The sequence below is a fragment of the Eublepharis macularius genome, chromosome 3, assembly GCF_028583425.1.
Source record: "Eublepharis macularius isolate TG4126 chromosome 3, MPM_Emac_v1.0, whole genome shotgun sequence".
In the NCBI taxonomy this organism is placed as follows: domain Eukaryota; kingdom Metazoa; phylum Chordata; class Lepidosauria; order Squamata; family Eublepharidae; genus Eublepharis; species Eublepharis macularius.
In genome coordinates this window covers 63,684,557-63,711,999 of record NC_072792.1, presented here as the reverse complement: position 1 = coordinate 63,711,999, position 27,443 = coordinate 63,684,557, and the positions used below count along the sequence as shown (strand labels likewise).

General features: G+C 41.4%; 1 protein-coding gene across 7 annotated transcripts in view; it reads left to right on the top strand.

Annotated features, from left to right (window-relative positions):
- The window catches only part of PNPLA4 (patatin like phospholipase domain containing 4), a 38,251-nt gene extending 11,095 nt beyond the window's left edge, over positions 1 to 27,156 (top strand). For 5 of the 7 annotated variants that reach the window (XM_054974817.1, XM_054974816.1, XM_054974818.1 and 2 more), the window contains 6 exons: positions 8,083 to 8,267; positions 14,028 to 14,122; positions 14,305 to 14,440; positions 15,562 to 15,627; positions 19,009 to 19,161; positions 25,047 to 27,156. In XM_054974817.1, the coding sequence (XP_054830792.1) occupies positions 8,083 to 8,267; positions 14,028 to 14,122; positions 14,305 to 14,440; positions 15,562 to 15,627; positions 19,009 to 19,161; positions 25,047 to 25,178 (767 nt within the window). In that variant the 3' untranslated portion in view covers positions 25,179 to 27,156. Of the gene's footprint in view, positions 1 to 8,080; positions 8,268 to 14,027; positions 14,123 to 14,304; positions 14,441 to 15,561; positions 15,628 to 19,008; positions 19,162 to 25,046 lie in introns of those variants that run through there. The other 2 variants (XM_054974820.1, XM_054974819.1) reach the window with 2 other exon arrangements.
- The last annotated feature ends 287 nt before the right edge of the window (positions 27,157 to 27,443 follow it).

Sequence of the window (27,443 nt, the reverse complement as noted above, 5' to 3'; positions counted from 1 at the left end):
GAAGAGGAGGGGGGAGGAGGGGAGGAGAGAGAAGATGCAATTAGGGGGGGAGAGGGAGGATGCAACCAAAACATTCCTTTGCTAGTAAATGTAAACATCTCCTTTTGGCGTGGAGGTCAGTTGGCTTGTGTGAGGCTTCAAAGGAGTTTGCCGTGTTAGTTTGTAGCAGCAAAACAGTTAGACCATCCAATTCCAATGTAGTATAAGCCTTCGATAACCACAGCTCTCCCCGTCAGATGCATCTGACAAAGAGAACTGTGGTCCCCGAAAGCCCACGCCAGGTGCCACTGGGCTCCCCCAGACCCCGCCTCTGTAAAGGAAATCTGTTACCTGTGATAATGTGATAACCATTCATAGTCCCTATTCAGTCCCAGCTTGACAGAGTCAAATTTGCATATGAATTCCAATTCAGCAGCCTCCAGTTGGATTTTGGTTTTGAAAGGTTTCTGTTGAACTACAGCGACCTTTAAGTCTTTGATGGAATGTCCTGGTAGATTGAAGTGTTCTCCCACTGGTTTCTGGATGTTTCCATTTCTAATGTCAGATTTGTGTCCATTTATTCTTTTACATAGAGGTTGGCTGGTTTGTCCAATGTACAGAGCAGAAGGACATTGTTGGCACATGAGGGCATATATCAGATTGGAGGATGAGCAGCTGTAAGAGCCAGAGACAGTGTAGTTGATGCCATTGGGTCCTGTAATTGTATTCCCTGGGTAGATATAAGGGCAGAGCTGGCATCTGGGTCTGTTGCAGGGCCTGGTACCTGTGCTGGTGACTCTGCTGGCCGATTCATGATTGTGAGTGAGAAGTCGTTTAAGGTTGGGGGGCTGTCTGTAGGCAAGGAAAGGTCTTCCACCCAGGGCTTCTGAGAGAGAGGTATCATTTTCCAGGATGGGTTGTAGCTCACTGATGATACGTTGGATGGGTTTGAGCTGGGAGCTATAGGTGACAACCAGTGGTGTTCTGTTGTTAGTTCCTTTAGGTTTGTCCTGGAGCAGACTGTTTCTGGGTACTAGTCTGGCCCTGTTGATTTGTTTCTTCACTTCATTTGGTGGGTACTGTAGTCTCAAAAATGCTTGTTGTAAATCTCTTAAGTGTGAGTCTCGGTCGAGAGCATTGGAGCAGATACGGTTGTAACGTAAGGCTTGGCTGTAGACAATAGACCGAGTGGTATGTTTAGGGTGGTAGCTGGAGGCATGTAGATATGAGTATCGGTCTGTTGGTTTCTGGTATAAGGTGGTATTTATTTGTCCATTATGTAGTTGTACAGTGGTGTCCAGGAAGTGTACCTGTTGTGTAGAGTGGTCCAGGCTTAGGTTGATAGTAGGGTGAAAGTTATTGAAGTCCTGATGAAATCTCTCAAGGGCTTCCTTCCCATGGGTCCAAATGATGAAGATGTCATCCAGGAATCTTAAGTATAGTAGTGGTTCCAGTGGATGGGAGCTGAGGAAGCGTTGCTCCAAGTCCGCCATGAATATGTTAGCATATTGTGGTGCCATGCGTGTGCCCATGGCTGGTCAAATATAGTTCCTCCCTCTCCCCCCCCAGTTGCATCTTCTCTCTCCTCCCCTCCTCCCCCTTCCTCTTCTATATTTGACCAGTTTCTGTACCATGCATCTGACGAAGAGAACTGTGATTCTCTAAAGCTTATGCTACAATAAAATTGGTTAGTCTTAAAGGTGCTACTGGACTCCTTTTGATTTTGCTGAGTTTACATGTGAGTTCCAAATTGTGGCCTTTCTGATGCACAACTCAGTATTTTAGCATCACTGCTATGCCACAATCTGACATAAAGATCAAGGTGAATTTGGTTGGTTTAACGGGTTGTTGAGCAATGTTTCTCACTATCTAATGCAGGCAAGACTTTAAATGGTGAGTAATAGGAAGGGTGACTAGGGTCTTCATGAGAGCATTAGTTGCCGAGCCCTGAAATATAGAAGAACTTATGCTAACCAAGCCCACATTTTAACATGGGATAGTACTGCTCTTTTGTGTCTTCCTAGCACAGTCACTTCTTAAGGGAACTGAACAGGTTATAGTAAAGGTTTTCTGCCTTTCTACACCATAACATAATTATCATTATAAAATTAAAAGAAGCTGACATTTTAAACTTTCTGGATTCTGCAGGAAATGCTATGTTACACATTTTCTGTGAATAGTCTCTTATTGCCAGGACTATTATTCATCATAGGAAACGTTTTTTCCAGCAAGGAAATAATGGTTCTCACTGCTTTGGGAAACTCTAATTAGCCCCAGTTGAAGACAAATGCACCATGAACAGAGGTCAAGTGATCTTTGACCTTTCGCATTTCAAAATGTTTAGTTTGAGTTATTGTTTGTCTGCAGTTGTTGCAGTTCTCATAAATAAATAAAAATCCCTTTTTAAGATGGATATTTTCTTCTGATGGGTAGTCCAAGTAAATGGAATTAGGTCTGATCATTCTGGTCTAGATTTATTTATTTATTTGTTTGCTCGTCCTCTTTTTAATCACTTAACTATTATCTTACGATAACTTATTAAATAAACACAGCAGGAAGCATTCTTTGGGCCAGTGTTGGACAGAATTTAGCTTTATGTTGTTTACCCAGGTATTTAACTTCTGTTTCCTAAACAAGGAAAAGAAGCTGTTATCTTAAGCATACTTACTAGGACACAGAATACATTATAATGTTGAGACTTGTTTCCAAGTTGGTATAAAAAAAATCACCAACTATGTTTTTAAAAAATCTACAGATCTCAGACACCAAGGGGAATAATTGTTCTGTGTTTGCATGAGTGTGGTTTCATGATTCCACCCTTACAAGTTCCTAGAATGTCATTGTTATCCCTAATGATAGATTTGTGGATGTGAAAGGAGCCAGCTGGCCATATAAGCACTTTTTAAAGAGTCCACATGCGTACTTGTCTTCCTGTCATTGCCACCTGGCTTGTCTCATCTTACTTGTATACTTTCTCTGTCCATACGGTCACCACAGTGTACCTTCCTTCAGCCATAAAGAGAGGTAGCCAGGATAAGTCTGTAATGCCTGTTGTGTAAATCCTAAATGGGGCAGGCTAGGTGCTTTCAGATACGTGCTGCTGATACATCCCAAGCCAGAATTATTGTTGCCATCAACCCTCCATTTTGGCAGGTCGGCCTCCTTTTAGATGTAGACTATCTTCTTTTTGCTAGCAACAGAGTTTCTAACCATTAGCTAGAAATCTCATCTTATTTGCTGAGGTCTATTGCACCTCCAGGAACACATTATCCATGCCCACTATCTAGCTATTAGATCACTCCCGAGGCTTTTCAGTAATCAATCAGGGCTCCTACTCACTAATGATTTCTGCTGTGTTACTCCTTTGTCATAGTCAAGAGCCCTGAACCACCACCATCTCTTTCAGCCTGTGCAGTGAGTCCTCAATGACATATCTACAAGCAACCCTTAGCCCTTCTCTCTTTCAAAGCTCTGAAGGAAAATAATCTTTTGTTTTTAGCTCAGTGTCATTTTATCCTATAACTGGTGCTAGAATCTATCCCCAAAGTTTCTTTGATTGACCGTAAATCAGCTGCTTTGAGGCATGTATTCAGTAGATATAAAAGTGTTTCTAATTAGTTGTCCAATTGCATTGCTTCGGATTATTTACAGTCGGGATTCCTGCCTTGGGAACTTGGCATTTCCCTAGACTACACAAATAAGATAAAGCAGGGACCATAGCAATCATTTGTTCTTCCGCTTTGGTCTCTTGTACCTTCTTGAATGGAAAACATTGCATTGTGTGTGAAGCTGTTTGGAACATTTGATTCTTATTACGGAAATTCTAGTGTTGGTTAGTTTTGTATGCATGATATTATTTTGATGTCTTGAGTTTCTTCATTCTTCTGAATGGCAGGCTTAAGTTATTCTCCTCATTAAACTTTGTTTCTGATTTCACTCTGTTCAGATTATCAGCATTCCTTCCAAACTTGTGCAGAAGCTTTGGAATGTGTTCAGCTGTGTTCATGATGACATGTCTATCTTCAGGAGGAGTCTCTTTGACCATGCATGATAATAGTATGCATGATAATGTGATGGCTGAAGTAGTTAGGTGAATCTTGCTGTCAGGGCAGTGTGTGAAGTAGGTAAGAGACCCTCTTTCTGGCCAGAGTCCTGTTATTTCATTTGCCTGTAGAATATTCCTGTTATCTGATTGCCTTACAGGATAGGATGTAGTCTGACTGCACAGCATATGAAGTTTTAATTCTTTCTTGTGATATTTCTGCTGTCTCTCTTTGTAAAAAAATAGGCCACTCTGGGAATCTCTTTGTCTTGTATCATTTTTCCTTCCATATGTATAAAATATTCATATTTTGCAATTACTTCTCTCTTACATACTGCTTTACTTGCTTGTTACATAGTTAATTTGGTCTGCAGTCTGTCTTCTCTTTCAAAGAAATGACTATTAACTTATAAATTAGAATTTGCTTTTTGCCTTGAGTGATGATAGTGCTATGCTAGAAAATAAAATAAAAACACCTAGGATTACAACTACTTATAATGATGTACTAGCTGTCATCTGATCTTTTGAATTAGAGTCAAGAGACTCCATGATTCCATATAGCTATTGCTAAACTCATTTAAACCAAAATCTAAGGACTGGTTTATTTCAGTGCTGTGAACTAGTTACTCAGCCAAGACTAGGGTCTCTGCACATTTAAATAGCCATGTCGGAAGGATTGCCTTTGCCCATATATCTGTGACTATGCCAGCTATGAGGGATGAGGGAGGCACTAACCAGAGAGTGTCTTTTCCACAATAGGGTTTAAACCCTGTTTAGAGCATAACTTCAGAATTCAGAGGGGTTTGTCTAGAGCTTTTGTTATTAGCATCAGCAGAAATGTTGTCCTATTCTTTGGTTTCTTCTGTTTAGTGACTCATTTTGCTCTCATTTGCTTTTATTTTTCTGTAATTTTTTTTTAACTTTAATAGTTCAATTTTGATATTCTGGTTTCTTTTATTGTAATATTTTAAACAAAATTTTAACCTAGAAAAGTGAGGTATAATTAATAAATTATGGTGGAAACATTGTAGGTAGCAACCCCACATGATATTTATGTTGCTGTATCCATTCCTAGTAGCATCCATGCAAGAATACTGTATAATGTTTTATGCACAAGGTTGCTTTTTAAAAGCCTTGGGCAATTTCAGCTGGTCCAGAATACGCTGTGATCTGGAACTTGCCACACATATCCTATTTCTCTAGTCCTCAGAGATATTCACTGGCCTGTAGTCTGAGGCAGAAGACCTAGTGGCTGGTCTTTAATGGAGTAGGCTATTCAAATAACTTTTCTCCATCGGAACGTGGTCATCAACTGATGTAGTCATCAAAGGCCTTCACTTGGGTGCTGCTGCTTTCTTTCATAAGTCAGGCAGGTATCTGTTAGACATTAGGCCTTTTTTTGTGGTTGTACTCAGCAGCACTTCCTCTAGACCGATATTCTCTTGGGGTTGTCTTTTTAGACCCCAGAAGTCTATCTTGTTTAACTGAGTCTTGGAGTATAAATTTGTCTGTGCATGTTGAGGCAGTGGCTTATATTCCTGGCACTGTAATTTTTATGAGCCAGAATTTTTATGTTAACTTAGTGGTTTACAAAGCAAATAATAAAAACAACATCAGTTGCTTGCTCCTTGGGGCAGATAGACAGTATAAGTATCACATTTTAATTTAGCTATAACATTTTTGGAAATAGACATTTATATTGTGTGTGTGCATATATATTAGTTCTCCTGTATTAAAATGTTTTTACTTGGAACTAAGTCTTGTAGCTGTCTTTCAGAGCTGATTAAAATACATTGAAGAACTTTTGGATCTGCTTACTCAAACATGCAACTATATTGATACTGTTGTTCTTAAACCATAGTTTTATGGATAATGCATGGACAACCAGCAATTACAGAAGTTAGCTGCAGGCCTTGAAGCTACAAAAATTTAGGAGCCAGACTTATTTTTAAGCCTTCAGGATTTTATATTTTCATGGCCATACTTATTTATTATTGCTACCTAATTTATTATTGCTCTAATTATTTCTACCTCAAAACCTAAACCTAAATGCTTCAGTTTCTTGTCATTTATGCATGGTTGCCATTTTGTGTGAATGATGTCTTTTTGCATGTTGATCCATCTTCAGTATACACAAATACAGTCCTTGAAAAAGTTGGGTTTCCATTCATGTATACCGTGCATTGTCCCATTCACACTAAATGACATCTGCATTGGGGTGATCACATATAGTACATGCTCCCCGTGTATGTGGTTGGAATGCCTGGATCTTATAATGTAATACAAAATTGCGCTGAGACTCAAAAACCAAAGTGATCTCATCAGTAATGATGCCAATTTAAGCTAGTGAGACTTGGAAAGTCATGCTTGGGGTGAACATCCTTGTTAATATAATATTGTTAGTATATTCCTATGCAATTTATCTTGAAAATACAATGCAATCCAAGATGATTTGTTTCAGTGTTTCTTCTATATTATTTAGGAAGTTAAAACATACTCAAAAATGAGAATGAAATAAGTGGATTACACAGAGGAAAATGATATTTTTAAAAGCTTATCATTCTAGTGGATTTCAGTAATGTAAGCAGAAAGCTCAGCTATAGGAAATAGAAAGATATACTTAATTAGATTTATGTATTTGTTGTAGATCATTATATTCCAAGAGCTAATGGCATTTGAAGACCATGTGAGGGATACAGTGCTTATGGCAGTTTTTCACTTACCACATTTAACTTCATTAGTGTCTAGGGCAGAGGCCACAGTGTGGCAGCCGTGGGCACTGTGGCACCCTCCAACCCCTGCCAAGTGTTTTTAAAAAGTGGGCAGAGCCAGGTAGGGCTTGCAGAGTTTCTGATGTATAATGCTTACAGTGACTTTATGTAAAGTACTTTAGCTGTGCAAATGGTGCACTGATACTGTAAAAACACAGTGGGACTTGCTTCTCAATAACAGGGCCGCAGTGCTAAAATGCTTGCTTAATGTACTTAACTGGAGCTTCTACTGAAGTTATCAGATTTTCCCAATTTTAAATGTATAATTCAGGCAGAAGTTGATAATACCGTGAAACAGAATTAGAAAGCACAAGCAAGGAACCTACAAGGACTTCTGGGGCATCTTGTTTCCCCCTCTCTTCTATTTTCTCTTTCTTTTCCCTAAATCCCCCCATAGCATCCTACAGGGTGGGGGATACAGGGGAAACTAAAGTTTCTTCTGCAAGTCCTAGGACTCTGTCATGCACCCGGGCTCTTCCTGGCAGCCAGAACTGCACAGCTGGGCTGACAGCTGGCACCAAACAATTGGGCCAAACTTGGCCCAGCAGCTGGAACCACACAGAGTTTTTCCGGGGAGAGTCTGCCACCAGTAGATGGGAAAGAGGGAAAGCTGAAGATGGGCTTGTGCATTCTAATTCTGTTTCATGTTCTTTCTTGATACAAACTTCCACATGCCCCTAAATATAATGCTCCTGTATAAAGGCATTATAATTTTGCATGTTTGGATACTGAATGCTAGATATTTTTATATCAAATGAAAACATGCCATACAAATGTGGGCCATGAGAAAGAAGTCAAGGTTTTCTAGGAGGACTTGGGTTCAACATGCACAGTAAAAGGGGAAATACTGTTCAGGTTTCATGGGATGGAGTGATTGGACTAGGATTCAAATGTGGGTTCAAATCCCCACTTGATCATGAAGGTTACTGGATACCGGTGGGCCAGTCACTCTCTAACACGTCACAGGGTTGTTAAAAGGATAAAACAGAAGGAGGGGAAACCATGCATGCCACCCTAAACTCCTCGAAGAGAATGAAATATGACAGATCGATTACTTAATTTGCTGGGCATTGTAATTATCTTACAAAATATCTTGAAAAATTTTCCAAACTTTTTTCAATGGCTTACTTAAATATGCAGTCAACTTGTAGGTAATACCAATAATAATTTAATTCATTTTGAGATAAGTTTACACTTGTATTATATATGTCACAAAAGAGAGTATTTTGGAAGGGAAAAAGAAACCCTTAATGGCTGATGATCCCTTGACAGCAACCTCTCTTTCCACAGCCAAAATGAAACATCTCAACTTGTCCTTTGCAGCCTGTGGGTTTCTGGGGATCTACCACTTGGGGGCAGCAACTGCTCTCTGCAGACATGGTAAGAAGTTACTGAAGGCTGTGAAGGCCTTTGCTGGAGCTTCTGCAGGAGCTTTGATTGCCACCCTTCTTTTAACGGTGCCAGAAAATATAGAGGTAATTGAAAAAGAACATCTAATTTTAAGAAAAGAGATGCACAGTTGCATTTGATAGAATCAAAACTTTGTAACAAAGTGATTTAGTTTTGCTGGCTTGTTCCAGATAAAAAGATAATGTAGAAAGGATAGATTTATGCAGTGTGTTTTGAATTTGTTGGAAATGTTGTGTGAATTTCGTGGTTTGTATATTGCAAGATGGAGACGTAAACCCAAGTTGGTGGATGTTTCCGAAATTTGTTTACATGTGTAATTTTGGTTGAATTACTGTATAATTCCTGCTTAAGAGTATGTATACTTGTTGACAAGGAATGCAGTAGTTTTCCAGGAAAATTTGACTGGGGGCTGTAACATGTCTGGTAAGTCAATCTTTATTTTTAATGCTTTAGATTTGGCATTTTTTAAAATAAGGCAACACCTTGCTATGGTTGCCATATCACCACTGCCAATTGGTGTGTGTGTGGGGGGGGGAGTGCTGATGACTTACCTTTACATGCATGTGTTCTGAGGAGCCTTGTGATTATATCATTTCTAGTGCAACGCAGAAGTGATATTGTTGTACCTGGGTCAATTCTTTAGGAATCAACTCAAAACATTTGCCCCTCCCCGCGGTGTGATGCTGGAACTTCTGAGTCACACTGGAAGTAGCGTCATTGCAGGGTGCCGTGCTATGCCCTTCACTCGCATTTCCCAGGCCTGCCTCCTTTCACCATTCAGCTAGTGATCGGTGGGCAGAAGAAGGGATTGCTGGGAGATGGCCTGCCATCACTGGGCACCTGGTATTCCTATTTAGTTATTCTGATTAATGTTATCTAGTACAGGTACTCCTCGTTTTAGAAAATGTGACGGCAATATATAATGCTGCTATCCTTAACTTTAACTAGTTTCATGGTGAAATCCTAAGAAGAGTTAGTCCAGTCTAAGCCCATTGGCTTAGACTAGAGTAACTCTGCTTAGGATTTCACTGCTTGTCTGATGACAACTGGATAAAGGGTGCAGAAAGAAAACATAATTCCACCAACCTATTGCTCCATTTTATGGCAAAAACTAGTGGCTTGAAGGCTATCATCATAACAACTATACAGAAAGCTTGTGGTTTTTAATTCTGCAAAGTTTTCTTTCACCTGTCCACTAATCAGGAATATTTTGGGAAATTGTTGGACCGTCTCAGATATCCTTGCTTTTGGAAATTGTGAATAAAGAGCTTTCTGTGGTTCTTTTTCTAAAGGAATGAATATACACTTGGATGAATGATTTAATTCTTAAACTTCCCTGTTTAACATGAGAAAGAGCTTGTACTTCCCCAATCATTTATTTTATTTCTCAAGCGAACTTAAACATGATTAAGTTGAACAGAACTTGGGGTTGAAATAACTGTCCACATCACTGGGATAAAAATATCTCCTTCAGAAATAGAACTTGCTGATTACAAGTACATCCCTCATTAGCTATATACTGCATAATAGTATTGAATGTTAACAACTTTTATGACTAGACAGTTCAAAATAATTGCCATCTTCTTTAAGATGCTATATAACAATGTTCTTTTCTATTATTTCCCTCTGACTGAACTGAATCTTAGTTCTTCCATTGCAATTCTCATCAAACACCATCCCAAAATTTTATATATGATCAGAATTCCCATGCCAAAACTCTGATGCTTAAAACTCCACTCTAGCACATTTGATTGCTGTGCATTATTTTCTTACTTAATTCCACTGCCAGTAGCATTATTCACGCCTCCCCCGCCCCCACACACACATACACCAAAGGCTTTTGTAAGTCACTGGATAGAAATCACTCCCTTTCAACTAATATTTTCTCTTAAATTTCAGTGCGGTGGATATTGCCCATATGCTATCTGCAGCTGTTTGAGCTGATTTTGCATTTTTATGAGCATTAAAGCAGTCTTAGTAAATTACAACTTCTAGCCTGTGACATTAAAAATAACTGAAAATTGCCACCTACAGTTTTTTGTAATTTAAATCGGCATGGTTCTTTCAATATATTCTAGGGGGTATTTTTGCTCATGAAGGATCTGAAATAGCTTCCTGTTCAGCTTCTGTGCTTTTCATTATGGAGAATTTCTGGTAGCACTAAACATTCCAAGTAAAAATAGTGATTCTTAGATATTTAAGAATAATAGTAGGAGCACTTTTAATAAAGACTATTATGAAAGACCTAAATGTTAAGACTGTATGGTAAGAAAGCAAATTGGTCAACCTTCCATCTTACTAGGAAGATCATAAGTTTGTCACATATGTCTAGTTCCTACGAATTTTACAGCAAGAGTCCAGTACAATCTCACTTTAAAGACCAAGGTATGAGCTTTTGAGAGTCAAAGGTCCCTTGCGTAGATAAAAATTTTACAGTGTGAGAATCTTGCTCCTCCGTTGGGTTTACTCTAGTCAAGGTAGGTACAACTGAATAATTCTACTTTGCATACAATGGCTAGGTCCAATCTAGAGATCCCACCCTCCACCCCCTGCCCCTGCTTATCTGGCCAGTGGGGTGGGGGGGAATGCACCTTCTGGGGTGCTCCCCTGGGTGGCACAGTGTGCTCCCACTTACATAAGTGGCCCAATTCGGCCTGAATTGAGCCTGAATTGGTCTGAATTGGGCTCAAATCAGGCTGCTGCATAGCACAGCAGCAGTCCTGCATTCTGCAGTAGCTGGATTCGGGTTGATTCAGGGCCAAATTGGACTCAACTTGGCCCCTTTGGGAGTACAAAAGTGCTTCCAGGGTAGCCCGTGATCTGCATGATGATGTCACTTCCCAGAAGCGATGTCATCATAAAAGCCAGGAGCCCACATGCAGAGCACGCGGGTGACAGGGGAAACTATAAGGTGAGTGCCAGGCCTCCGATCTCCTGCTGGGGGGGAGGGTCGGGGGGACCTGGCAACCATAGACAATCTATAAATACAATGCCCAGGGACTAGGGCTCTCTATTGTGTTTGTCAGTAGGAAATGTGAGGTGTGTCTAATAGGAAGGGTCTATGAAATCACACTTATATAGTACACTTATAGAAGTCTGGGAAGTCTCCATGCATATGAAGTTCTAGTTCACAGCCAAGAAAGGTGAGATTATGGTCTGAATGATATTTTGAATTAGGAGCTGCCTGGCCATTTTTCTAAGCTGTAAGCTCTGGTTACTTTGGCAAATGTCCCTTTGCATTTTGTTCAAAGATAAACTTCTAATCCTCATGATCACTGTGGTTTGTTAGGAGGTATAATGTCAGTGTGTTCTGTGTAGGCATGCTGCAAATTTCACTACAAACATTTTTGACAGTTGAATTTACTGTCATGAATGCCTACTGAGCAGGCTTGCATCAGCTTTTTGCAAAACTGCCCATGTGCAAAGTCATTGCTGTTTTAAACTGATTGGCAGCTGTTTGCGCCACTAAAAACTACTTGGATAAAAACTAAAAGGTAGGTTTTTACTAAAAAAATAGCATTTATTTGCAGCCGTATTGGTGTGTGTTAGGCCATTGTTGTGACAGATAAGACACTTACACATGTGCTTTGGGAAAAATTGGCTGCAATTTTATTGATTACAGCCATTGTAGCATTGGCGCAGCATAGGGCATGGATCCTGTCATTCGTGTCATGAATGGGGGCTGGCTTCTGGCCATTCGCCGTCCTGTCCCATGGGTCCTCGAGGGCTCCTTGCAGGCCTCAGATATGGGAGAGTGGGGTAGGTTCACTCCACCTACATCCCCTGCTGGCTCCCTGGGGTTTAGCCTCAGGTGTTTGCTTGCTTGCTCTCTCAACAGGTTGTTTGCTTACCTGCTTGTTTGCTCAGTCTCTCCTCACCGGCTCTCTCCCCTTTTTTCCTCTCTGGTCTGCATTCAGAGCCCTTTTTTAATCCCTCCCCATATCCCCAGCCCTACCTCCCATCCCCAGCACCCAGGCCAATCCTGTGGCCAGGGGTTGGAAGGCAGCACATCAGAAGCAGGGCTTGGACATTGGCCCACCATTCTCTGCTTTGTCTGTGGCCACCAGCAAAGAAACCAGAGCCTGCCCCACCACACTGTGAGACCTCAGGGCTTCCCTGGTGGGGAGGCAGTTGGGCAGCTGTGGTCATGTCCTCAGGCCCTTTGGCTGGCAGGACATTGTGAAGTGGCCGTTTTCTCCCCTCTTCCTTTGTGGATTGGTTTCCTTCTCCCCTTTGGAGGTTGTGGCCACCTGGGGGTTTGGGGCCACCTGGATGGGAGGTGGTGCGGCAGCCCTTTCTGGCCATGTCAGGGCAGTGTGCCTGAGCTGTACTGGCTCCTCCTGCCTGGGATGGACGGAGGCCACATGTGTCAGTGGTGAGGCTACTGGAGATCTTGGCAGCACTGAGGCTGGCTGCCCAGGTGCAGGGAGGGCTGGGCCCCTGGGTGATGAGGAAGCAGCAAATTGAAGTCAGGCAGAAACGGCTTGTCCCAGCCACAGAGGAGCTTCCCTGTGTGTTTCTGAGACAGTGTCTGGAGCAAGAGCCAACACCCTGAGGCCGCTGGGCAGGGATACCCCCAGCGGCTGCCGTTGCCACTGGTAAGTTTTGCCCCCCTCTGTGGCAATGGGGTGGGGTCATCTGTGTCTCCCTGGGGAGCCAGGGTCAAGTCCTGGGTGCCAGATACCCAAGCCCATGCCAGTCCCACATGGAATGGTAGCAGGAACCAGGAAAGGCTATGAGCCCAGCAAGTAGGCTCTGCCTCCCCCTTCATCTGTGTGCCCTGATAGGATATTCAGCCAGAACCTGAGGCACCTCCTCGTTTACCCCCCACAATGACAGCCACACACTGCTAAAGAAGCCAGCCCTCTGCCTTACCTTCCCAGCTGAAACAGCCAGCTGGTGAGTCAGGGCAAGCCCCCATTATGACTGATTTATATGAATTTAATTGTCTATGAACAGTTGGCTGCTGAGTGGAACAGTTATTCAGCAAGGACAAGGGCTAACTTAATAGTCATGTGTAAGCATGAGGATGCACGAAAGCCATGAATGGGTTGATAAACAGTCAAATTTGAGAGCCAGTTTGGTGTAGTGGTTAAGAGCGCGGGACTCTAATCTGGAGAGCCGGGTTTGATTCCACACTCCTCCACTTGAAGCCAGCTGGGTGACCTTGGGCTAGTCACAGTTCTCTGGAGCTCTCTCAGCCCCACCCACCTCACAGGGTGTTTTGTTGTGGGGATAATAATGGCATACTTTGTAAACCACTTTGAGTGGGCATTAAGTTGTCCTGAAGGGCGGTATATAAATCGAATGTTGTTATTAAATTGATAATTGAAAAATCAACTCCCTGACAAACAGGATGTGAGCCATACTGATGGGTATTCAAGCATCCCTAGTGCTCTATAAGTGAAAGTAATGATAGGTAGGGGCAGAGTTTAAAGAAATTCCTTTTGCCAGTGTTTTCAGATCACGTTTCTGTTTTCTTTCTGATTTTTGATTCTGATTTTGTTCTGATTCTAATAATGAGTAGACAATGACTAGAACATAAACCAGTAGGTGTCTCAGACTGTACTAGGAAGTTAATGAAGTATCCAGCTGTGTGACTCTGTTGCACCTAGGGCTGTGCACTTCGGTATTCGCTTCGGGTAAAAATACCCAAACCGGAGCTGATCCAGAAAGATCCTGGATATCTGAACTGGGTGTGACATTTCTATGACTTTCGTTCTTTTTCAGGATTGTTAAATCTTCAAGTTATATCTGTTTTGACATATTTTAATCAAGCATTTATCTAACTGAGATAAACATTTGTGTATGTATATGTATTTCAGGAATGTATACAAGTTACACATACATTTGCAGAAGAAACTAGGAAACAATATTTGGGAGCACTAACGCCAGGCTATGATTTCATGACAAAACTTAGGTAGGTTTTTGGTAAGTGCTCTTTTGAACTTAGTTTTGCGTGAAAATACTGCTGAGGAGATTCTGTATAGATGGTTCTTTGCAATATCCGTGAGAGAAAGGAGCATTCTTTCCCTCCTTAATTATTTAGAAGGTCTTTAATTATTAAGAATGACTAATGTTTATCATTCTCTTTTTCTTTAGGGGCAGCATTGATTCAGTTCTCCCTCCTAACGCTCATGAGATAGCAGAAAATCGCCTCTTTATATCAGTCACTAGTGCTAAAAATGGAAAAAATCATTTGCTTTCAAATTTTGCCTCGAGAGAGGATCTTGTTAAGGTGGGAGAGTTGCATATCACTGCTATAAATGAAAATGCATGAATGTCTCCAGGGTCCAAGAGTTTGGATTTTATTAACTGTGGCTTGAGCAATCTTCATTTTATTCACTTGAGTAACTGTGTTTCGAAGGACTGCTGATGTGTTTAAACTACAAACTGCATGACCTAATATTTCTGTAAACCTTAATAACTGGGGCCTTTATTCCTTGAGAAATAATAATCCCTCATCCATTTTCTGCATGTATGTGTAAGTAAGCAGGGCATTTTCCCTCTGAAGAATATGATATCTGAAGGCCAAGGCTTGTATTAGGCAGAAAAAAAGAATGAAGAGTTGCATCATTTCAGTCTAGTAAAGGAGATTCATGTACCAAAGGAGGCTTCCACCCAAACTCTTTTGCTTTCTCCCCTCCCCCTTTTGGTTGATAAAATTGTGGATCCCCATTCAGGATCCTTGACACATCTAAACTGAATCAGGACCAATAAAAACAATATCCAAAGCAAGTCTTTACCTTAACCACATTTCTCCTCTTCCCTCTCCACGCATAAACAAACACACTTGAAGATAAAGGTGAGCAGAAGGATTTTGGACTTTGACAAGCAAATCTACATTAGTCCGAAACAGATGGCTATTGAAGCCTCTTTAAAGTATCTCAGATGGAGTAATTTCCTATGTTTTTAGACTGATAATCTGGAGCACGTTGTTCAACTTTTGCATATAAAGGGCAGAGGCTAGCGAATGTGGGTTCTTATTGCTTTCCTTGAGGTAGTTTAGACGATCCAATGTAATCTTTCAGAGCAAGATTTTACTGAAAATTCAAGAGCTGATGTGATTTAAAGCCTTGCTCCATTATCTAGCACTAAAAACACATATTTTCAAATGAATGAGGATGGAACAGGATGTTGGGAAGGCTGTTTTTCATGAGACAACTGTGGTTATAGAGCTGACCTTGTCATCAGGCAAAGGCAGCAGATTCATGAGAGACAAATTAGAAGTGCATATGCTGCATCATTTGAAAAACGAGTTAAATTAATAATAAGAATAACAACCATTGGTGAAAACATAAAGAAGATCTTAATACATTAAAGTATTTTGACTCTTTTTTGTTTGCCTTTCTTCTTTAGGCTCTCCTAGCCAGTAGTTTTATTCCTTTGTATGCAGGAATCAGTGCAGTGGATTATCAAGGAGAGGTTTGTATTTCTGTTTTTTAAAGTTGTTTTGTTTTTGCCAAAATGGAAAATTTGGTAATCAGATGAAATACAGGACCGAATTTCTGTACCTCTGTATATGTCACATTGGTAGCATAGTAGCCCTGAGACTTGCTTTGATGTGACTGGCACCCAGATTGTATCCGTAATGTGTAAAAGCACTTCTGACACTGAAAATAACCACATCATCTGGATGATTAGGTGCCTGGAAATTCTACAACAGATTGTCTTGTGCCAGAAGACGAACCAGCTCAGCTTCTTGATGGGTAAAGAAAGTGCCATTGTGTTTTTTATTCCATTGTCTAAATAGGCAGCTCAGCTATAGTAAGCCGTGCAATGAATCCCTTATTACAAAAGATCTGGATAGAGCTTTTCTGTAGTTCTCTGCACATATCATATGCACATGTAGAATCAACCCATGGAGAAGGAATGGGCACAATTGTGCTGGCCCTGTCCTCTGCCAGTGTACAGTATTTGGCTCATTAGCAAACTGTACACATGGAGAAAGTGCACTTCACACACGTGCAAGCTTACTTTGATCGGGAACATTTGAAAAGCAGTACTTCCATTTATGGGGACATTGTTACCTGAATAGGTAGTCTCCTTATGAGTTGGGGGAAATTATCGTACGAGAAGAAGCAATGAGAGGGGGTAACTAAGTGAGATTTTTCCACCAGTGTATACCTGGATCATTCCTCTAGAGTAGAGATGGGCATGGACCGAAATACAAACCAAAGTTTGCCATGAACTGGGCCGGTTTGTGGTGGTTCATCAGAGCCCTTTTCTGATGAACCACGATGAACTTTAGGCCAGTTCATTTTTTGTTTTGTCACTGCAGACAGCCTGGCACCATCAATCAATTTCCTAGGCAACCGGAGATCGGCTTTCTGCAGTAGAGGTGTTCACCTGGCTGTTTTTCAGCTGACAGGAGGTGTTTGAAAGCAGCAACACTTTTCTTGCCTGCGAGAAAATGTTGCTGCTTTCAAAGGGACTTCCGCTTTTTTCTACTGAGAGGAGGGGCATCCCCCTCTCATCAGATGAAAAAGGCAGCAAGAGTTTGAAAGCAGTAACACTTTTCTTGCCACGCAAGAAAAGTATTGCTGCTTTCAAGCCAGCAGCTTTTTTTCAGCTGATGGGGGATCCCCCTCCCATCAGCTGAAAAGTGGCAGGCATTTAAAAGGGGGAAACCAGAAGCGCAAACCCCTCTTTTGCAGACCTGCTGCTGCCCTGAAAGTGATGTTTTCATGAACCAAACGAACCAGTTCACGCACTGGGGCAAGTTCGTGAAAGTTCATGGTTTGTGAAATGTGACGCACCACAAACCACATGGTTCAGATTCTTCCTGGTTCGTGCCCATCTCTACTCTAGAGAACTCTTAATAAAAACAGGTGGATGTTCAACAGTGATAGTTTTTTTTATTAAAGGGATAGCAAAAGCAAACGTACAGGAAATCGCACACACCATGCACACAGCGCTAACTAGAAAACAGGGAAGAAAATGGAAAGGAGTGCAGGGCTGGGTGACATTCACCAGTCTAGAAGATAGGGGATGTCTGTAGCATAGCAGCTTTGAGCAACCAATGTTTTGTGGCATGAATGCTTCATGGCTGAGACATGCATCTGAGGGTGGGTGTAGGATCCAAGAACACACACGGCTTGTGGCTGGGCAGCCAAATCATGGTATGTAACATACTCTGAGGCATGACTGGGTGTCTCAGCCTCAAAGCAATAACATCATGCTTGGTCCGGATGTGAAACAATAAAATTGGGGAAGGCTAGCTGGTGCCTTCCTGGGAGGAACTAAAGATGAGGGAAATGATTGCTGACCCGTGATGGCTGGATAGGTGGGGCTTGTCAGGTCCCTGAATAATGCAAATTGGGAGAGTGAATAAGGGAAGATCAGCAGGGTGTGGAAGAGGTTATCTCAGGAACTCCTGGAATATTTCTTTTGTTTTATAGCTTTGCACATCTCCAGGTCTTTCCTATCACTCACGTGCCAGGAATTTTCCAACTCCTGGCCGGGGTTGGCAGCCATCTTCTGCCTTATCAGGCAGCACTTCTATGTTTGAAACATATGAGGAGAGGGGCTTATGATATAGCCATATTCATAAGCTGCCCTATCAGCATGAGGGTCGTGATCAACTGCTAACAACGTTTGTAACTTCTTCAGCCTGTAAATGTAGTGCCCATGAGCCAGCATGTTAGTCATGCATAAGCAGGGGATGGAGCCAGCATGTTCATGCCCAGTTCTTCTCTTATGTCTGTTGAATCAGAGCACATACAGGTTGTGTGTATAGCTAAATAGAAGTTCTCTCCAGATCTTTTGTAGTAAAGGATTCGGGATAGGGTTCATCACAGATGAGATGCCTTTTTAAGCAGAACTCTGTCCCCATGATATTATCCAGATAATATCAATAGATTAGAAAATTTTACTCCCCCCCCCCAAAAAAAAAATTAGTTTGGGGGCCATGGCCAAAAAAGGCTCTCTCTTGGGTTGCCACCTGCCTAATCCCATAACTGCGTTTTAACTAAGCATTTTACAGTTCCATTTATTCTTGTAACGTATGTCATAATTACTAGAAATAAAATCAAAAAGTGCATTTCAAGGTAAAGTACAGGGGCGGAAAGTATAGTTATTAGGTTGTCAAGAAGGACAATTACCTAGAAAGTAAGCTGCTTACCTGCTGCTTCAGCCACGGATAGCTAATGGGAGGTACTTTGGGTAAAAAAAGGCCAATTACTTAGACAAACCCCAGCCCTAAATGGCTTCATGAGTCACACATGCTCCCTTTCTCTCCTCAAAAGATGTGGGCTATCCTCTCTTGTGAGAGCAGGGAACATGCTTCCATAATCAGAGCAAAAGATCCCACCTGCTTTATGAGTATAGGTGTTGGATTATTCTAACTTTGCCCAAAAGTTATCAGCTTTGTTGACCCAACTGGCAACCAACTCATTCAACCTCGTCCACTGACAGATGGCTTCCAGCGAACCGTCACTCAGCAGGAAATACACTTTGAAGGGCACCAAGTACTGTGAGTTAATTAAGAATGGGATACAACCATATATGTTTTGGAAAAGCCAGTGAAATAGTTTAGGACTTTTCATGCACATTTGAAAAAGATGGTATTATTCACCAAAAAGAATGACTGAAATATAGCAAAAGGTTGTTTCTGTTTAGTATCCCCAAACATAGTGTTTGTTTTGAAATTTTGTAACAGGAAGTTATGCATCCTGACACTTCTGAATAATCTGTTCTTTTTAATATATTTGTATGTAGTAGGAAAGCATGTTGGTGGAAGACAGAATAATAGGCTATGCTGAATACTGATGCAGCATAACTAAATCCAGTTTCACTTTCTGCTAGAAATGGATTGATGGTGGATTAACCAATGGCCTCCCTATCCTGCCAGTGGGTCGAACTGTGACAGTTTCTCCCTTCTGCGGACGACTAGACATCTGCCCACAAAACAAAGGACGCATAAATGTTTATGTTAAAATTGCAAAGCAAGATTTCATGGTAAGATGTGCAACTGAAAATGATGTTTGCATAACTCCAGAATAGTTTTTGTCTAGGAAGTTTATTTGTTTACATTATGTATAGTTTGCCTTTCTCACTTAGAGCCAAGCTACAAGTGATGAATTACACTTGAATGGCAAGTGAACAGACTCATGTGTATTCCTCCCTGTTCACTTGCCATTCACATAGTGATCAAGTGGAGTACAAGTGAATGGCAAGTGAACAAGGAGGAATACACGTGAGTCTGTTCACTTGCCATTCAAGTGTAATTCGTCACTTGTAGCTTGGCTCTGAGACTCAAAATAGTGCAGTAGGGTTTGGATTGCAGAAATCTGAAACAGCTGAAACAAAGCATAAATTAAGCAATTAAACATGACACGTTAAATAATGCAAAAATTACATAGCAGAAGCATACTTACAGTAACAAAGATCAAAGTAGTATAGTACCCACTCCATATCTATTTACCAATGCAACTTTTTGAATAATTTCATTTCAGTACAGCCCTGTTACCTGTGCAAAAACAGCACTCCTGAACAATTCCGCTTTGCATAGTTTGCAAAAATCTAGGCAAGTGGGAGCCTTCCTGACCTCATCAGGCAAGCCATTCCATAAAGTGGGGCCACACCAGAGAATGTGCATGTAGAGACAGTCGCTGATTTTGCCCATTTGCAGGGAGACACTTTCAGAACACCATGCTCAGCTGAATGACGCTGTTGTGGTGGAGCATGAGGAGAGAGAGGTGGTCCTACATATGTGAGAGACCAAGGCTATGAAGGACTTTGTGATAGCCAATACATTAAATTGAACCTGGTAAATAATGTGCAACCAGTGGAGTGACTGAAGAATGGTTGTAAAATGCAGGCTCTTAATAATAGCTGAGCGCCTTCTGCACCACCTGCAGTCTCTGAATTGACTTTGGGGAGAAGCTTATGTAGAGTGTATTACAGTAGTCTAGTCTTGATGTTACTGAGGCATGGAAATCAGGTGGCCATCTTTCAGGCTAGACTGGGTTGGAATAAAACGTTTTTTACAGCTGCGTTAGCTTGCATTTCCAGCAACAATGCTGGATGCAGTATAACCCCTAGGTTTTTAACTGGGTCAGCAAGGATCAGTTGAAGCTCAAAGCATCATGTCCTTCAAGATGTCTGCCTTCCCAACCAGCCTTCCCAACCATCACTTCATCTTGTGTGTAGGTTTGGTTTCAATTTATTTGCTTTCAGCCATTTAACCTGAGCAGTCAGGCAGCTGCTCACAACCAGTGGATATGGATAGAGATATGTAAAACTTGGTGTCATCCATATATTTATCAGATACAGTTCCAAAGCTATGAACTATTTCTCCTATAGGCTTTACATAGAGATTGAATAACATGGGGGATAAGATCGTGCCCCATAGAACCCCGCAGAACAACTCCCACACTGAAGATAACTGGTCTCCAATGGCAACCATTTGAGTCTGATCCATGAGGAACGATTTAAATCAGTCCGGGGCACATCTCCAGATACCTACTTCTGCCTCCAGTCACCTCAATACGATAGCATGATCTACTGTACAAAAACTGCGGATATATCAGTAGGAGCAGCAAAGCAGCATAGCCTTTATCTACATTCAGGCAGAGGTCATTAGCTAAAGCCGTCAGAGCCATCTCTGTTCTGTAGCCTGTCCTGAAACCAAACTGAAAAGCACATGAGGTATCACAGAAAACCTGAAGTTGGTCTCCTACTGATCTCTCAGTCACTTTGCCTAGAAAGGGCAGATTAGAGACCTGGCAACAATTGGCCACATCGTTATGGTGAAGGGATTTCTTTTGTGATGGATCAGTTAGTGACTGATTTATGATAGTCATCTAGGGCTCATGAATGTGGGCCTTACATAATTTTAGCAGCTAGGATGGGCAAGGCCCAGTGCACATGGAGGTGGCCTTCACAGATTTGAAAATCCTATCAGTACCCTTCACAGTAAGTGCATCAAAATGGTCCAGAAGCAGACCAGATGATATATTAAACATTCCGTCTGCCTGACCTATATTACAGCCAGCATCAAGGGGCCAAGCTACACATGACGAATGACACTTGAACAGCAAGTGTATTTCTCCCTGTTCACTTGCCCTCCACTCAATCCACTTGCCGTTCAAGTGTCATTCGTCATGTGTAGCTTGGCCCAAGGTCAGAGTGTATTCATGTTATTTTATCAGCAGAAAACCTTGCAAAGATGTCTCAGAGTGGAACTACAAGTGACAAAAGGCACAGGTTGGACACTTATCAGCTTCCCTCAAGTTTTGATGGGAAATGTAGGCATCCTAGTCTTGCAGCTTGGCTCTCTGACTGCTGTCCAATGGACTTTTCAACTGTCACTTGTCCAACATTCCGCCAAGCTGCCTACATTTCCCATCAAAACTTGAGGGAAGCTGACAAGTGTCCAACCTGTGTCAGGCATCACTTGTAGTTCCGCTCTCAGTTAAATGTATGTTTCTGAGACATTAAAGGTTCAGTTTAAGAATCAGCAGATGTTGAGAAACCTTAAACATTTGGGCTGGTTGTGAATGGGCTGATTAAAAGTTGCTGAGAAAAAAATGTTTCTTAGCTGTTATCACTTCTACTTCATAAGTCTTCCAATGGGCTGTATGGCATGCTCTTGTCAGATTCTGTGTGAGTTTTCTGCATCATCTTTCAAGATGTCTTTCAGACATCTTGGGACTGACTTCCACCCCTTAACATAGCTTTAACAGCCCTAACAGCATATATTTGGAATCCTAAGATCCCTCCAAGCATCTAGGAAACCAGAAGGCTCCATGAGTTTAACTAGGCCCCATGAGTTTAACCAGGCTTCCTTTTTTGCTGCGTGTTGATGCCATTTTCACCTTGCCTTCAGTAGATAATACCGAGAGCATAGCTGAAGCCAGATCTCCAGTCCTAAAATAATAATAAGAGTTGGTTTTATACCCTGCCCTTCACTACCTGAAACTCAGAGCAGCTTACCTTCCCTTCCTCTCCCCTCAACAGACGCCCTGTGAGGTAGGTGGAGCTTAGAATAAGACCTTCCTCAAAGGTTCAGTGCAAAAGATTAAGACCAGGGTGTGACTTCTTTAGTGTATCAGGCCCTTCACAATTTGAGAGAGGCCTACAGAGCCAGAGAGCCTACAGAATCCTGGACTAGCCCTGGAGAGGAGCAGTCAGCATAAATGTTGAAGTCACCCAGGACAAGCAGTCTGGGCATCTCTAGCACCACATCTGAGAGCACCTCTGCCAATTTGGGTGATGTATAACAGACCTGGATTTCATAATTTTGCAGTCCTTTATATAGATTTCTGAGCATGTAACTTTTTTTTCACTCTGTCCAGCTCAGACGACACTAGGTCATTCATGCATCAGCTATAGAAACACATCAATTCTGCCAGATAATTTTTTAAAACCTGCCCATTGCTTTGGTTGTAGGTATTGTTGCTTTTGTTCTACCCAGGCTATATATCCAAATGACAGCACAAAAAAAAAAGCCATATTCAGGCGTGATACCAAAGCAAATGCTTTCACATCACATTTTAAATGACTGTATTGCATCATTTACCACCCAGGCAAGGCCCAGATCAAGAATCTACACTAACTGTGCCACTCCATGAACAATTTCCAAAAGTCAGCCCTGTTGAAGAGTCTTAAATAGGATTATGAGTAGATCTGCTTAGGCTGGCTCTCAAAAGCACTTTTATTCTGCAAAGAATAAAGGCCAACTTCGAACCCAACTCCTTTTTGACAGTCTGTAAAGTTTTTTTTAACCCTAACAAGCAGACAGCCAATAACAACCATGCCAGGTAGGCACACGCTTATTAGCAATGTATCCAGGCCTACTCTGCCCACTCAAGCACCTTATTACACTTACAGGTAGTACAGAAGGTTGTTACTAAAAAAAAGTCTTCTGAAATGTCAACATTTTTAAAAGTTCTTAACATTAGATTTGTCAAATCGTCCATCCAGTCTGAAGCTTACTGATTAACTTTAAACCCTGCCCTTCTCTCTCATCCTAACCTGCTTAACTATTAGTGCAATCCTGTGCAGCCTTACTCCCATCCAGGGCTTTTTTTCCAGCTGGAACGCAGTGGAATGGAGTTCCGGAACCTCTTGAAAATGGTCACGTGGCTGGTGGCCCCGCCCCCTGATCTCCAGACAGAGGGGAGTTTAGATTGCCCTCCGCGCCGCTCAGCAGCACAGAGGGCAATCTAAACTCCCCTCTGTCTGGAGATCGGGGGGGGGCAGGGCCACCAGCCACGTGACCATTTTCTCCAAGGGCAACCCACTGAGTTCCACCACCTCTTTTCCCAGGAAAAAAAGCCCTGCTCCCATCTAAATTCCTTGATTTCAGTGGGCTTAGACTGGAGTAATTCTGCATAGGATTGCACTATATGTGACCTGCCTGAGCCCCTTGGAGGAAGGGTGGGATAAATGTCCTGGACAGAAGGGCAGGTGTTAAGGGGCTGATATATTTTTATTTGAAACTATCCTTGTAGGCAGTTGAGTAGTTTGCAGGAGACTTTGGGTGTGCTATCTCAAAATGTTGACGGGTCTTATAGCAGAGGTTGGCTGTGATAAAGTTAAGAGTTCAGCCAGAAAGAATGGCTTCATGAAAGAAATCACACTGCTAGGTTACACTCTGTATGTTCATTGCTCCACAATGTGGGTGTTAATATGAAGATAATACATATTCCAAACTGCTATTGATTTCAGTGATTAAATTCTTATTTTTGATAAATACAAATGATCATATTGCTACATAGCAGAATTTTCTACCACATAGTTATCTGATAGTCTGTAGTACTGCACACATGGTAGTAATTTATTGTTTCTTTACACATTCATATGCACAGTGGACTTTGAGACCTTTATCAAGTGGGCTTCTCTGTGGTTTCCACATTCATTGTATAGTTGTATGCAGGGCTTTTTTTCTGAGAAAAGAGGTGGTGGAACTCAGTAGAACTCAGGACTGCACAATGATGTCACTTTGGGTCAGCTGGAACAAGGGGGGAGTTTTTTAAAGTTTAAATCGCCCTCAGTGAAAATGGTCACATGGCTGGTGGCCCCGCCCCCTGATCTCCAGACAGAGGGGAGTTTTGCGGTGCGGAGGGCAATCTAAACCCCTCTGTCTGGAGATCAGGGGGTGGGGCCACCAGCCATGTGACCATTTCCAAGAGGTGCCCGAACTCCGTTCCACCACGTTCCTGCTGAAAAAAAGCCCTGGTTCTATGTGTTACTCTGATGAAGTAGGAGAAAATTAGGGATAGTTTCATTTCAAATTAGGGCTAATTCTGTTTTCCTTGTGGACCATTTATCATTTTTATGTATATCACTGCTGTGAAAACTGTTTGCTAACAATCTTAAATTAGGTACACACACCTTGAAATCATTACAGTCAGTTATCAATTATTACCAAAATAAAAATTTCTGTACCCAGAGGGGAGTACCTTTTCCATTTAGTGGCACCATCTACAGAGTACAAATATAAAGTGCTTGAAGGAAAATTGGGGTGTCAAGCTGCTTGTTTTCAGGCAGACCTTAAACAACTCCTTTTCAGTGGGTGAATACAGAATAAGATCATATCAGTATGGCCAGATGTTAGGCAATGTTCATTATTGCTTCTGACTATATTTAGAGTAACACTGTTTGTGAGAGTGCTTCCTCAAAATCATGGAGATTTTATGAGCTGGTTTAGGGCATGGATTGTCTTCTTGTGACTTACCTCAATCACTTGAAATCTCTGATGCAGTCTGTATCCTTCTATGTAGTCATATAAATCTAACCCAAACAAATTGAAAATGTTATGCTGTTTTGATTAAGAGTAAATACTCATGCTCTGTTTTAAAAAGTGTCCCTTCATTTGTCTTGCTTCTTGGTTTCAGTTATCCATAGCCAACCTCATACGACTTCACCAGGCTCTGTTTCCACCAAGCCAGAAGAAAATGGAAGCGCTGTACCAAGATGGATATGATGATGCCATACTCTTTTTACTGAAGGAAAACTGGTTTGAATAGATTATGTGTGTTGAAAATTAACAAAGTCTGATGGCTGTCAGAGCAAAGCTACACTATGTGGAGCCCAAGGGATTGCTGTCAAATTTCTGTTTATCTAAAACGACTGCCATAGGAATTGCATCTGTCGCTGTCAAGCAAGTGTTATATATAGGTGTGTTGGCTAGAATTGTAAACATATTCAAATGCAATGGAATTGTACTTATGCAGTAAGTTACTGTTTTGAGCAAAATAGTAAGCAAAGGTGTGTCTAAAGGATGTCTATTACAGCATCCAGTGATAATTCAAGAAATGCTAAAATATGTTTGCCAGCATTAATTAGACTTCAGATATTTGCTCTTGAAAATCTACAGAGAGCTACATACTTGTGTTCTTTCAAAAGTAATCCTATTTGTACATCCATTAATTGGCTTATTCATTTTTGCTTTTTAAATCTGGTGGGTTTTTTTTTAGTGTACTCTGAAGCATGAACTCTAATTACAAAGAGGCTGTGGGAGACAAAACAGCTTAATTGCATATATTTTAATTGTTACGCATATGTGTTTGTCATTAGTACATCTTGTTCTTCAAATAAGTTGTAGACTTTTTTGTACACTTTGATTTGCATAGGTTTTATAACTCGGCCTCTGTATGCAAAGTGCTTTGCAAAGAAAAATGGCATTTTAAATGTCACAATACTGGACCCTTTCCATACTATATACTGTGGCATGTTTTCTGTAGAAATATGGAGTGTTCTAAATCAAGCAAAGGAAGTGAATGGCATCATCTGGCAGAAGAGGACTGAACATGAGGAAGTCTGATAGAATGGAATACAAGTATTGCATGGAGTCTTGGAGGAGGGGAGCTGTAGGACAAAGGTTCTGGAGGTTGTGACAAAAAGAATAAAACGGGGGGAAAGTGCTGGGGCCACGCATTTCTTCTGGACCTGATACTAGCTTGTGCCATGCATCCCTCCATGCACACAATTCCATTCCAAACATACAGTCTCATGAAAATGAAAGAGAAGTTTCAGTTTTGTTTCTAAAATTATATAAATTGGCATTTTCATGCTAATGGCCTTGCATCCCCTTGCTTGCTCCCCCATAAAGCCAGCTCAGCTGTGGTGCAGTATGCCAAAGGTGTTAAGATGAGCTACACTCCAGAACTGCAGGAACTGATACTCTGTCAGGCAGAAGGAAAACTACTATTGCCTATTGGGCATTTTTGGTGTTGATTGGGAGTTTGTTACCTGGGGATATGCAAGCCAATGGGCAGTAAAAACATCTATTGCCAGTAACTGTATGAATCTTGTTTGTGGATGGAATCTACAGTAACAACAGTTGAGCTCAGCTCATACTCTTGCCCTAAGTTGACTCTTTCAGTCAGAATTGGAAAGCAACATTGGCTCCTGCCTCTGGGGAAGCAAGATCACAGAAAGCTGCCCTGGAAAGGAGAACTTTCCTGGTGTGGTCAAAATGCTCAAATTGCAGAGGAGAACTGCTTCACACACATGGCTTTCCCAAGTAACTGGAAACCCACAGACTTTGAATTCTTAGTGGCAATCACACTACCAGTATAATTTAAGAACCATTTTTGCTTAGGTTGTATATTACGGCATAATTTATTGGATTTGTTGATACTTATTTGTGTTTGTCAACCTCGGTGTTTTCTGTTCATTCAATCACGTGTGACTGCATTGCCGCAATTCCTCCAAAACTTGTGTGTGTATACAGGAAGATGATATGCATAGACAGATTCTTTTACTGCTGCTAGTGCAATTCTAATTGCAAGGATACAAGCACTTAAAAGCAGATGCTTTTGCTTTCTCTCTAGCAATAGGAATGTTTGTGGAAAAAACTACAGGTAAAGTTCCAGTTGCTCTCTCAACTCTCTCCCTTGAACACAAGGCTGACTCCAGGTTAGGAAGGGCAACCTGGCCAAGATAATCACCAATAGCCACCGTATTATAGGCACATTGCCTCTTCAGTGCAAATTAATTTTTCTCTCTCCAATAACAATGTCGGTGCAGCAAGCCACTGCCCTCTACTACCTAATTTTGTAAAACCCAGTGGGCTTTTATCAGAGGTGTTTTTTTTTAATTTATGGTAGATTACACTTTTATTAGAATCACTGGATGCAATTATACCCATAACCTATAGAGTGTTACTCTTAATACAAATTAACTTTATCAACTGCATTATTAGATCTAACTGTGCTTGGATTAGACAGACTTAAGACAGTGTGATCACTCAGGTTTGTGTAAACTTCTCTCTTAAATGATACCACAGA